The sequence below is a fragment of the Canis aureus genome, chromosome 19, assembly GCF_053574225.1.
Source record: "Canis aureus isolate CA01 chromosome 19, VMU_Caureus_v.1.0, whole genome shotgun sequence".
NCBI lineage: Eukaryota > Metazoa > Chordata > Mammalia > Carnivora > Canidae > Canis > Canis aureus.
In genome coordinates this window covers 1774346-1787800 of record NC_135629.1, presented here as the reverse complement: position 1 = coordinate 1787800, position 13455 = coordinate 1774346, and the positions used below count along the sequence as shown (strand labels likewise).

The 13455-nt window shown below is 50.2% G+C and overlaps 1 protein-coding gene and 1 long non-coding RNA gene across 3 annotated transcripts; one reads left to right on the top strand and one right to left on the bottom strand.

Moving 5' to 3' along the window:
• Nucleotides 1–1212: 1212 nt before the first annotated feature.
• Nucleotides 1213–4957, bottom strand: LOC144289420 (uncharacterized). The gene is made up of 2 exons (XR_013357299.1): nucleotides 3989–4957; nucleotides 1213–3119 (listed from the first exon to the last, which is right to left on the bottom strand). It is a non-coding gene; the product is annotated as an uncharacterized LOC144289420 (long non-coding RNA).
• Nucleotides 4094–9667, top strand: C19H3orf22 (chromosome 19 C3orf22 homolog). 2 transcript variants are annotated; one of them, XM_077857576.1, is made up of 4 exons: nucleotides 4094–4212; nucleotides 6435–6567; nucleotides 7265–7396; nucleotides 9352–9667. In XM_077857576.1, the coding sequence occupies exons 2-4, from the start codon at nucleotides 6476–6478 to the stop codon at nucleotides 9488–9490; spliced, it is 363 nt and encodes a 120-aa protein (XP_077713702.1). In that variant the 5' UTR covers nucleotides 4094–4212; nucleotides 6435–6475; the 3' UTR covers nucleotides 9491–9667. The 2 variants fall into 2 exon arrangements, with proteins under 2 accessions (XP_077713702.1, XP_077713701.1); XM_077857575.1 differs by having other exon boundaries at nucleotides 4095–4212; nucleotides 9319–9667.
• Nucleotides 9668–13455: the final 3788 nt, after the last annotated feature.

Sequence of the window (13455 nt, the reverse complement as noted above, 5' to 3'; positions counted from 1 at the left end):
CTCAGGAACAGAGTGTAGGACATCTCTTCAGAAGTAACATTCTGAGAACCATAGGACAACTGTTGGAAATGCAAAACATGATAGCAGAAATTAAAAACCCATTGGATGGGCATTTATCCCAGAGAAACAAAGACTTCTATTCATCTCTGTGTATACATGAATGTGTTTTTTTTTTTTTTTTTTTTTTATTTATTTATGATAGTCACACACAGAGAGAGAGAGGCAGAGACATAGGCAGAGGGAGAAGCAGGCTCCATGCACCGGGAGCCCGACGTGGGATTCGATCCCGGGTCTCCAGGATCGCGCCCTGGGCCAAAGACAGGCGCTAAACTGCTGCGCCACCCAGGGTTCCCTACATGAATGTTTATAGCAGCTTTATCCATATCCATTCTCAAAAAGGAAACAACTGAATTGTCCTTCAATGGGTGAAAGGTTAAACAAACAGTGATGCATCCTACTCAGCAATAAAGGTAGATGAACAGGAGTGACATTATGGAAATGATAGAGTAGGAAGCTCCAGGAATCCATCCCTCCACTGAAACAATAATTGAATTGGCAAGAACTGTCTGAAACAAGTGTCTGGGAACTCTAGAATCTAAACAAACACTCACAGCATCCAGGGGAGATCTTGGTGTAGATGCTTGTAAACTTCAGTGAATTTCCATGTTTCCAGCTGCTAACACCCTCATCCATCAGGTCATAATCTACATATTAATACACCAGCTCTGACTTCCCTACAATATGGTAATGCATACCCAATAAGCTCAATGAATTGGATGCAAAATTATTTCAAACTAATTCACATCAACACACATGATAATCTTATTGTCAAAACTCAAAGACAAAGAGAAAAATCTTGAAAGCAGCAAGAGAAAGGTTACCCATCACATTCAAGGCTAACAGCTGATTTCTCATCAGTAGCCATGGAAGCCAGAAAGCAGAGGGAAGACATATTTACAGACCTGAAAGAAAAAGAAACCCTCAACCAAGATTTCTATATTTGGCAGAAATATCCTTTGAGAACAAAGGAAAAATTAAGACATTTCCAAATAAAAACTGAGGAAGTTCATAGACCTGCCCTACAGAAATACCAAAGGGAATCTTTCAGGCAAAATTGAAAGGACACTAGACAGCAACTCAAAGTTAGTTATAGGATGAAATAACAACAATAGTAATGGTAAGTATATAAGCAAAATACAGTTGTATTTTGGGTTTATAACCCTTCCTTTTTTCTATATGAATTAAAAGACAAATGCATGATGCAATAATTACAAATTTGTGTTAATGGCAACCCAATGTATAATGATGTGATGAGTGACAATAACAGTATAAAGGGAGAAGAAGAAAACATAGGAGCAGAGTCTTTGTGTACAATTGTAACTACGTTGCTATTATTCATACTAGGTTGTTATAAGTGTGAAGTTTTCATCATAACACCCAAAGTAACCACCAAGATAATAACTGAAAAGTATACAGAAAAGGACAGAATGGAACCAAAATCATACATTACCAAAAAGTCATTCAAACACAAAACAAGTCGGGATGCCCAGGTGGCTCAGTGGTTTGGTGCCTGCCTTCGGCCCAGGGCGTGATTCTGGAGTACCGGGATCAAGTCCCACATCGGGCTCCCTGCATGGAACCTGCTTCTCCCTCTTCCTGTGTCTCTGCCCTTCTCTCCTTCTGTGTGTCTCTCATGAATAAATAAGTAAAATCTTAAAAATAAATAAATACAAAACAAGAGAGTAATAGAGGAATTGAGGAAAAAGAACATATAAGACATAAAAAAAAGCAAAGACTAAATGGCAGGAGAAATTCCTTCCTTACAGTAATTATATTAAATGTAAACAGATTAAACTCTCCAATAAGTAAGCAAAGATAATTTTGAAATGTATAAAAATAATCCATCTATCTGTTGTCTATAAGAAACTCATTTGGATATAAAACACAGAGTGGTTGAAAGCAAAGGGATAAAAGACCATATTCCATGAAAATAGTAGCCCCAAGAGGGCTGAGTAGCTATGTTATTATTAGACAAAAGAGACTCTATTTCAAAAAATTAAAAGAGGCAAAGAACATTAAATGTTGATAAAAGGGTCAACCCATCAAGAAGATAAAAATAAAAAAGGAGATAAAAATATTATAAACATATAGACACCTAACAACAGAGCCCAAAAATATGTCAAAATTTAACAAAATTGGAGAAATAGACATGTCTACAATAATTCAATATTGAGAATTCAATATTCTATCTTCAATAATAGATAAAACCAGACAGAAGATCAATAAAGATATGAGCACTTGAACAACACTATAAACTGAAATTAAGTCTAACAGGCATTCAGGAAACTCTACTGAACAATAGTAGAATATACATTTTTCTCAAGTGCATATGGAATGTTCTCCAAGATGTGTTAGGCCATGAACAAGTCTTAACTAAATGTAATAGTTTTTTAAAATTCAAGTTATACAAAATGTATTTTTGATCACTGTGAAATGAAATTAGAAATCAATGACAGAAAACTGGAAAATTCACCAATATGTGGCCATTTAACATCATCTCTTAAATAATCATTTAATCAAAGAAGAAATCACAAGAGAATTTAAGAAATATCTTCAGATGAATGAAAACAAAATGAAAATGTACCAAACTGATAGGCTGCAGTGAAAACAGTGAGAAGGGGGAAATTTATAGGACTAAATGTCTATCTCCAAAAAGAAGAAAGATCCCAAGTGACAATCTAATTATGTAATTTACGGAACTAGAAGATCCAGAATAAACTAAAGTCAGAAAAAGGCTACAGGATAAGAAAACTTCAGGTCAATACCCTTATGAATATGGATTCCAAAATCCTCAACAAAATACTATCAAAGTAAAGTCAGCAGCTTACTAAAAGGATTATGTGCCGTGGCCAAGTGAAATTTGTCCCCACAGTGCAGAGGTGCTTCATAATAAGAAACTCCACGTAATACATCACAGTAGCAGAATGAGGGCAGAGCAGAGAGTGGCTCAGAGACATGTGGCACAGGTGAGAAGGCCATACCACCCCCGGTTCAACGCCTTCCTCTTCTCATTCCTCAACCACTTGTAATTTGGCATGAGTTCCTTCACAGAAAGAGCTCTGCATTAAAACAAAGAAAACAAAAAACAAAAAACAAAACCCAGCTCTAAAACCCAAAGTTACTTCTTCCCTTTCATCTGTGGTACTAGCCCCACTGACCACGCTATACCTCTTGGGCTGGGATCATCCCCCAGCTTCCTTGACACCACTGACTGTCCTCTCTGTGCCTCTGTCTGGGTTGCAGGCACTAAATATTTACTTCATCATTAAATGTTGGGTATCTTAACAGCTCTATGCCCTCTTCACTTCTTGCACACTGCCTTCCATTAGGATGATTATCTTCATTTACCATTGATACATCAGTGACACCCAAATTTACTTTATGCCCAGACCTCACCCCTCTGGATCTCAGACCCAGATGCACAACTGCCTAAGTGGAGGGATGCCTCCAAGGCATCTCAAACTCAACCTGACCAAGTCCAAGCCCACAGTCTCCCTCCAAGGCCTAGTCCAGTCCCATCTAGGGCAGTAAAAGTCATCATTGGCCCTCCCACAGCCTCTGTCACCCCTTTGTGTTAACTTGCTCTCTTGAAATCTCTCAAATCCACCCCGCTCCCTCCATCTCCATCACCACCTCATTCCAGGCACCACCCCCCACCCCTCATCCATGTTACTGCCTCTGCTGCTCCACTGGCCCAACCACACCTACTCCTGGTGCCGTTCACTTTGTTCTCCACGTTGCCACCAGAGCAATTTTTTCTTAAAAAAATATGACACATATGACACATATTAGGTTTTAGCTATTTCTGGGATATCTCTTTTGTTGCAAGAATCTGCATGGGAGAGACCCCTGCTGTAGCATATGTTCAGGCGGATGTTCCACCCAAGGTGCTGGGCACTGGAATGCCAGCAAACTCTGGCCCACTCACCATATCTCTACAGCCACTCTCTGGGCCAGAGGGGCTCCAGGCTGGATTCTGAGCCACAGTGCTCAGCAACTGCAGCATTAATAATTGTGACTTCAGGGACTTCTGATGTCACAATGACCCTGTGGGCCTGGCCTGCTGAGGCTGTAGGGCCAATTTTCCTGTGGTAGCATGGCAGTCAGGACCATGACCAGCTTCCACCCTTCTGGCATCACATAAGCCAGCCCGTGAGTAGCCTGCAGTTTGGATGGTCCACTCACCCACTCCTTTCTGGCTGGAGACTCTGTGTACCCAGGCCTGTGCCTCTCTATGTTGTTGAATCAAGAGAGTGTTGTCGCCAGGGTGGGGTAGTCTTACGGGTCAAGGGGCATAGCAGCTCTCATACCTGGTGTTTTCCTGACACTGCCAGGGCGCCCTGAGCCAAGCCCTGATTATCGTCACTGCCAGGATTTGGGGAGGCAGCCTGGGCATCTGGGAAGGACAGTCCTGGATCAGTTTGGGAAGTAGGAGCAAGATGGCACCTGGGACCAATGGCCATGGTGTCAAAGTCTTGCCCTGGCTTCTGCAGTTGGCCCTTCTGCCCCAGAGGAGGCAGATTCAGTCATGTCAGTTTGCAGGGTCACATCCATGGCTTAGGGGGTCTGCCAGTAGGTATGGAGTGGATGTGAGGGGTGAGGGGTGCCGCTTCCTCTGCCTTCTCTAGACCACTGGGTTCCTGTGGTGGTGCCACTTCTTCAGGTCAATTGCTGGCAAGGTCACCTCTCCCAGCCCCATTCAGGACTGTTTGGGCTGCGAAGCCCAGATGGCCACTCTGGATTCCACCTTGTCCCCTACTTACCAGGTGGCTGGGGATGTAGGCAAAGCACCTAACCTCTCAGAGCCTCAGTTTCTTTACCTGGAAAATGAGGATGATGCAGTCTGCTCTCTGTCAGGTGGAGAACAGGTTAAATGAACTTGGCAGACACTTTGCTGAGCCCAGATCCTTTGTGTCCCACTGTGACACAGGCACCCATCCTGGACCAGGGCCCTCACCTGGCTTCTCAGGAGAGGAGGACCAAAAGCCAGATCCAGGGGTGAGTGACCTGCTCAGGTTTACCTGATAGTGAAGACCTGTGGGGCCAGACCCACAAAAGGGACCCCTGTGTCCTTAAAACAGCCACGGTCCAAGGTCAGAGGCCACGGAAGCCCCCACTAGCCGCCACTGGTGTGGAGAGCTGCACTCCAATCAAAGCTCTTGGCTAGGTAGGTGAGTGAGTAGAGGGTCAGGAAGACTTCTTAGTGGCTTGGAGGGGACAGGCCACAGGCAGGGCTGCTGGCATTTCTGGGCCAGGGCAAAGGCCCACCAGGACAGCCAATCATCCAGAGTCAGAGACCAAGCTGGCCGGGGTGTGCTTGGCTCACGGACAGGTGGGCTTGGCCTTGGACTAGGATGGCCTGTGCCCGGGAGACCACTGAGCTTCCCGTGGGGGACCCAGGGGTCCACACACCGTAACATTGCAACAGGCAGCACCATGGCTGACCGCCTCCCTCCACTCACCACGAACATTTCCAGCAGCCCTTGCAGCCCCAGCGGGGAGGGGAGCTTAGCCAGCCATTGACGGGCAAGGGTCACACAATTTGATGGCAAAGGAAGCACCAGTGGTCAGGCCTTCTGTTAGAAGGACTTAAGAACCTACTGGCATCTGTAGCCACTTGTATACTGCTGGGGGGCATGGAAAATAGTGCAGCTGTTCTGGAAGGTCGTTTGGCAGATGCTTTTAAAACTAAAAATGGACTTCCCATAAGCCACAGCAATTGCACCCTTATGTAAATCCCAGAGTGACAGAGACTTATTTTCAAGCACAAACTTGTACATGAATATTCATAGCAGCTTTATTTGTAAGAGCCCCAAACCAGAAATGACCCAAATGTCCTTCCACAGTTGAGGATCAAGCCAAGCACGGCACATCCGTACCATGGAATACTACTCAGCACTGGAAAAGAACCACCTGCTGACATTCACAACTGGGCTGGTTTGCTGAGGGAATTATGCTGAGAGAAAGAAGCCAGGCTCTAAAAGACACCTACTGGGTGGTTTTATTGGTATAACACTTGTAAAATCACATCAGTATAGAGATGAGAACAGATTTGTGCTTGCCAGAGTTTGGGATGGGCTGTTCAGTTGAGAACCATCCCAAGTGCTGGTTACATGAAGCACATATAAAATTGCACAGGACTACACACACACACACACACACACACACACACACACACACACACTCATACAAGAGAGCATGGATAACTGCTACAGTGTGGTGGGGCCAGGCATCAGCGACAGGCCAGCACCACCCAGCCCTCACTCAGCTCCGGGAGGGCAGCAGGGCCTGGTCCTCTGTCGCCTTCCCAGTCCTGAGGGGAAGCTTCCTCCCATCACCTTCCCTGTTCTGACCGGCCTCCTCTTGTCTTCCAGCCATGGCTGCAAAGTGTGCCACAGCTTAACCCCCTTCTGTGATGAGCTCGAAGGACTCCAAGAAGTGCTCCCAGTGTAAGAAGAAGAGTAGAACCAAGGTCCAGGAAAAATTTGCCAGGAAGTTTCCGTACAGGTAGTAGAGCCCCAGACTGCTAGGCCAAGTCCTGCCTCTCTCAGGCCATGCCAAAGCACAGTCCAGCGGAGTATCGACTGGACCTGTGACCGTCTGGGGTTCACTTTCTTCACCCCCATCCCAATCTGAGATGAGGGCCTCTACATAGGTGCCTGGGACCCCTGGGGCCAGCCCAGAGCCTTAGCCAGCTCCTGCCCTCTGGGCAGGGGCCTCACGGGAACCACCTGAGGTGCTCATTCACAAACACCTGCCCCTGCCAAGGGGCAGATGGGATCAGACTGAGGTGCAGGGTATTTTGTAAAGCCCCAGGGCACTCAGGAACCAGTAGAGACCCCCTGCCTGGGCAGCTCTGGGGCCTCAGCCAGCAGCAGTTACTAAATGTTTTGTGTGGGCAGGCTGTGTCCTGGAGCCCACCATCAATACACTGATGGGTCCTAGGGAAAATGCAGTGACTTTGGGGGGCCTCCTAGCTATATGACCTTTAGCGAGTCACTTGACCTCTCTGTGCCTTAATTTCCTCATCTATGAAGGGTGGGTAACTATACCAACCTCACAGCATGGTTGTGAGTGACGTACGGGCTAATGTTGTTAAAGCACTTAGAATGATGCGTGGCAAGTAGAAAGTTTGAGATGAGAGAGAGCTATACATATGGCTGGTGGCTGCAGGCTCCCTAAAGATGCCAAGTGCCCACTGCAGGTTCTCTTGGCTGACGGAGCACAACGTGGAGTTCCTGAAGCCCTGGGAGGTCACGAAGATGACCACCTCACTGCGGGATCAACTGCCCCTGCAGAAGATGTTGGTGGCAACGAGATCCATTCCAGTCAGAGGGTGAGTCACAGGCCCAGGATGCTGCCACAGGACAGCCGCTGCCACCTACCGACCACACTCAAGCTGCTGGCCTTTCACCCCAGGTCTGCACACAGACACCCACGTGTCTCTCCCAGTAGGCTCCACTTCCAAGCTGAGGAAACCGAGGCCCAGAAGTCCAGTGCTCCTTCCCGGAGCAAGGCAGTTTGTGGGAGAGGCTGCACAGGAGCCTCGGGCAGGCAGGCCCTGGCCTCACCTGGAGAGGGCCTTGTCCACACCCAGGGAGACAGGCCTGAGGGGAAGCTTGGCCTCCATCCTTCCACATGGCAGAGGCAAAGCAGAAGAGCCAGCAAGTTTCTGGTCTCCATGCAGCCTGCTGCGAGGGTGGAGGCACTGGCAGGGACTGTGGCACTGGGCACCTCTAGACTGACCATATGCACACAAGTGCCCCCCCCACCCTGACATACACAGTGAAATACCTGGACACCCCCCCCCCCAAACATTTCATGTACTTGCCCTAATCCGGGACTCAGACCCCAGTGGTCCCTGGGCTGGATGGCACACTCCAGCTGTGACATAATGAAGGGCTTCCATGACCCGTTGGTGGGGGCATCCACCCTCCAACTCCAAGGTTGGTTCTGTGCTGACTGGCCATGCCTCTGACACCACACCGTGCATGCATCTCCTCTGCTAGCTCACAGCGACTCCCGCACATTCCCTGACCCGACACCCAGAGAGGTGACATGAACACTCACACTAGTACACACACACACACACACACACACACACACAGCTGCATGCCTATTCTCTGACACACTTGCCCTGACTTTTGTCCCAGGTCTCACACTCCCTACCTCATTTGGCTATGGGTTTTGCTCCAAATGTCTGAACTGGACCCGTGGGGGCTGAGCGGCAGAGGCTGGAGTCTGAGAGAACGGATGTTCCAGGGTTTCAGCTTCTACTTCTGCAGAATGGGATCAGCTTCAAGCTGGGGGTCTTGTGGGCACCAGTCAGACAGTGCACAGGGGCCCAGACTCTTAGTGCTGGGGCCTGCCCCAGGGGAACTGCAGCTCCCCTGGAGGGCAACATGGAGCAGAGACCTGGAGGACACACCAAAGCTGTCAGTGGATGTGTCAGGGAGTTTGGAACGCAGTGGGCTTCTCAACCCCCCCAGGGCCCAGCACCAGTGGGGAGCTGATCCATCACTTGGGTGGGAGGGGTGGGCAGGGGCCAAGAGCCCCAGGGCGGGGAGGGGTCTGTGGCTGTGGGACCTTTGCCAAAGGCATCAAAGTAGCGGGGAGCAGGTGGGGGAGATCCCTCACCTCATCGTCCACCCTCTGAACCCCCACCAGCCCTCTGCTGGGGAACTGCCCAGAGCAGATGCCAGAGTAGGGCGGAGAGTGGATGAAGAGAGAGGATGGGAGAGGGTGTGGGGTTCCAGGTGAGAAGCAGGGACCTAGTAGAAGCAGATGCTTCCAGCAGCGGGAGGCAAGTGCAAATATGCTGAGGCGGGATAGAATAACGTCCCACTTAGGGAATTTGACGTGTTTTTCAGGATGGCTAGGAGACAGGCAGGGAAGAAAGTGAAATGCCAACATTTGTCTGAGGGGGAATGGGGAGCCACTGAAGTCTGGGGAGCAGAAGGGTGGCATGCACAGACCTGATGTAGCCTTAGAGAAGACTGATTAGGGGACGAGTGGTGGCTTCACGTGGGGGGCGGCCATGCAGGCTGGCACAGCTGCTTGGTGGCAGTTCATTGCGGGCACGGTGGACTAAGCCCTGGCCTCACATGAGGCACAGCACGGGAACCCTGCTGGGTTCTGGCTTGGACATTTGTAGGGTGGCGGCTCATTGGGGACCCTGGGGAGGTCTGGCTGGGAGTAGTGTCATTGTGGCCCTGGCCAGCATCTCTGGACTAGTGGGGTTCTTTGGGGCTTTTCTAGGCTTGGGGCCCCAGACTGTATATCACCGTCTAGCTTCAGCCCCCTGCCGCCGCCGTCTCCACTGAGCAAACTTTGGGAACTCAAGATACTGAGCCTCCGCTTCCCCCGGCTGGGCGCCCCTGCTTCCCCCACCGGCGCCCGGGCTGCCCGGCCCTCTGCAGGCCCCTCCTAGAGCCCAGCTCCGTGCGGCCTCCCCCTCGGCCACCTGCCCCTGGCGCTCCGGGCAGTGGCCACAGAGCACGGCCTTCCGGACGGACGTGAACTCTATTGAGGGGAACAGCCTTGAAGGGGGCCACTCATCTCCTCGGAACCCACACCATGTGAATAAACTTCGCAGGTTCAAATCCTATTTCCATTTGGACCGAGTGCTTTGCTTTCCGAGCATCTGTCTTCTCATTGGTAAAATGAGGTAATGTTTCACGTTGAGGGGTTGGTGTGAGGGTTAGAGAGTATGAATGTCGTGTCCCGGAATTCATCCCAAAGATGTACTCATACGTGTAAGGTAAAGCTACTTGGACAGCAGTATCCATTGCAGGCCGTAGGAAATGGCCAAGGATCGGAGAACCCTGCATACCCCCGCTGGGGGCTGTTCAGCGGTACCACACCAGCCCCTGAACAACCAGGCGGCCGTGGAATGAAGGCACAGCTCTTTATTTCCTGGTCTGCAGCAATCTACAAAGATATTCAGAGTTTTTCTGAAGTACAACAGAAGTGTGATATGCTCCCATCTTGTGCGCATCAGGAAACTGTGTGTGTGCATGCATGTGTAGTATGTATGTGTGTGTGCGTGTGCGTAGTAGGTAACAATCGGTACCTCTGTGTAGCACTGGGGAACCTGGGGACAGGCCTACTATTTTCTGAGATTTTAATACATGAACTAATACCATGTTGTTGGCGTGTTACGAATTCTTCAAAGAGAAGCGTGGGATAAAAATCAGAGGCTGGTGTTAACTGCTTTGGAATTTGTGATAGCTGCACCATGGAGCAGGGGGCCTGCTGAAGATGCAAGTGCTCAGCCTGCGCTCTCCTACAAGGAGAGGGACCACCTGGAGTCCTTGGGATGGTAAATAAAACTGGGGAGACTGGCTATAGAGCCCTTCCCCTAGGAGACAAGGGGGTGGGGGCCCTGAAGATGACCAAGGTGGCTGCACTGAGCAAGGTGGGCAGGTGGCCCTATTGTTCTGGAAAGAAGGTGGAATGAGGTCCCCTGTGGAGTAAGAATTGAAGAGGGGCCTTCCTCATGCCCTGGGGACAGACGGGAGGGTGATTCCCAGCCTGCAGGAGGCAGAAGTCAGTTCTGCTGTGTGCTCCTGGGGTGCTGGGGCCTGGGGAGAGGGTACAGAGGACTGCAGGGGGGCACCCCAGCAAAGGGCACTGGGGCTCCTGGGTGGGAAGCAGGCCTGGTGTCCTGTGCACCACACAGCATTGTCCTGCTGGTGGAAGGGAGTCGAGACCCCAGGGTCCCTGCCCGTTAGGCTTGGAGGCAGGCTGATTTCCGTTTGGACTGTGTAGGTCTCAAGACTGTTCCTCCAATGCTCACAGCTATGTTCTAACTTGTTATATGCAAAATACAGCATTGTGTGCCTATGATACAGCGTAATGGTGAAGTGACCCACGTGACCGCTGGGTCCATCTGCCTGGGAGCCGCTTCTCCAGCTGCCTCCCCGCCCCCAACCTCAGCTCTCTCCTATCCTTCTAAAACTAGTATCTCAAAACAAGACATCATTTGCCTTTTTTTTTTTTTTTCAGCGATACAGGATTGTATTATGTTCCATGCAGCTTTTTTCCTCTACGGCAAGTTGCTAATAAGAGTCACGTGATGCTGCATACAGTTCACTTGATCATTTAGTTATCATGTATAATCGTGCATGGCTTATGCATCGTCTTTCCACCAAATGTTTGGTTTCCAGTTTTTCCTGCTGTGGACTCAGCTGCTCTGAGCACTGGGGCCCTGTCCCAGGCGCACATTGTTCCCTGAAGACTTGTCACTGGCTAGAAGGCTCCTGAGTGCCAGCCAGCACCACCCTGTTTTCCTGAGTCCCATTCCCACTGCACGCAGCCATGAGCAGCTTATAGAAAGAAGCTCCTCTGGATCCGCCTGGGTGCTACTCTCGCTGGGGCCGCAGAGGGTTTAGGAAGTAAGCCAGGGAGGGCAGGCAGGGCTCTTGCAGCACGTGGGTCAAAGCCAGCTGTGCAGGTAGAAAAACCTCATACCAGCCACCCAAATTCAGAGTCATAAACTATGCATGGTCTTCAGTGTGAGGTGACTCTAAAGAATATTCAGGGAGTAAAAAGCTATGTGTTGATTCCGCTGTATCCTGAGTAAAGCTGCCATGCACACAATGTCCTTAAAGAAGAAAACCACTCCATCAGGATGCATGCACTACAAAAGTCCTCACAGGCAAATGAGCAACATCCGAATGTGTGATGGCAGAGGGACGAGTTAGCGTATCTCGGCGGCGCACACGGCACCTCAGCGTGCTGCCAGCATCCACGTGCAGCCAGCCTGATCCCCCGTCGTCCTCGTGCCCCAGTACAGTCACAGTAAAACTTACATCAGCAGCTGCCTGAAGCCTCCCAAGGACCAGGCACAGTGAGCAGTGGGGTCAGAGGTGTGGATCTGTCTTCTAGGAATTTATCCTGGGATCACACCCCACACACGCAGGACGGGATGTGTGCGGGGATATTCCTGGCCGCACTGGAACACTAAAGGACACAGATTAACCTAACTATCGTTTAGGTACCAATGAAATAAAAGCAGCAAGTCTGCAATGGAATCATGGTTGATTCCCTGGCCTAGGCTTAGAGTTCCCCTGGAGATAAAAACATGGATGCAAGGAGTTTCACTGGGAGGAGATTCCGGAGAGCCCCCCGGAGACGTGGGGAAGGGAGAGGAGGCAAAGGGTTTGAGCTGGCTGCCACTTGGGGCACCTGGGGCTGAATCCTAGGGGAGAGCTCTCTAGGTCACACCTCAGTGATCCCCCCGAGAGGCAAAAAGCTGTAGCATTTACCCCCCAACTTCCAGCAGACATGGGCTGAGCACTCCTCGGGACCGTGACTCCCTGTATACCTAATCCCTCTACCTGGACCTTCAAGCAGATCTGGTGGCCAGGAGAAACCTAGAGGAGGGCTGCCAACGGGGCATCTGGGAGCCATTAGGAATGCTACCTGGAAGGGGCTCCTGCCACAGGGCTGCAGGCTATGGGGTGGGTTCGTGCCCAGTCTCCCCTGTGGCAGGGGCACAGCAGGAATGGTAGGCTCTGGCTGATGGGACCAGACTGCAAATGCAATGTACGATCCATGGTCTGTGTCTTCAACTTTCCGATGCTTGGGGAGTGACCGACTGGCTCTCGTGGGCCACATAGAGAAGGGCTACAGACAGTCTAGGGATGGGGGAGCCACAGGAGAGAAGGGGCCTGGACCCCAGATGCCTCAGGCAGCAGCTGTTCTGACCACCTCCCACTGTACAAGAGAGACCACCTGATTTAAGCTGAGCCCTTGCCACAGGCAGCGGTGCCATCACTCCGGGAAGAGGGCTGCAGGGGAAGGGCAGTACCCTGACACCTGGCCCACTGATCTCGTGGGGTGCTGTAGTGACCGGGCAAGCTGAGCCACTCTGGGCCTGGCCTTCACCCCTAGAGCCCGCAGCCAATTGCTGAGGCCAGCAGATTGCAGCCGGCTGCAATTCCCAAACTGAATAATGCATGAAGTAGTGTTGTTACAAAGAACCAGGGGTTTATTTTAGCAAAATTTTCAGTTATGGAAATATGCCTCCCAGGAAGCTGCCTGGATGACAAAGCCACAACATAAAACTGAAAAACAAAGCAAAACAAACAAAAACAAACCGAGGCTGTAACTACCAAAATCCGGGAATCATTTTCCTGACAAAGCCAAAAACATCAGAAGAACACGAAAACATCTTAAACAAGTCTTTGTAACCCAATCCACCAGTGTTGTTTCCTTGCCGGGGAGGCCACTGACCAGTACCACTCAGTTCTGAGATGGAAATAGAAGATAGTTGCCAGTGAGCTAAAATGCCAAGTGAACGTCATTTTGTGGGTTTGATCCCTTTAGGTACGGGTGTAGTATTTTAACAGAAAAATCACTGAAGGGTGCCAGGTTGAGCCCACCGGGGCA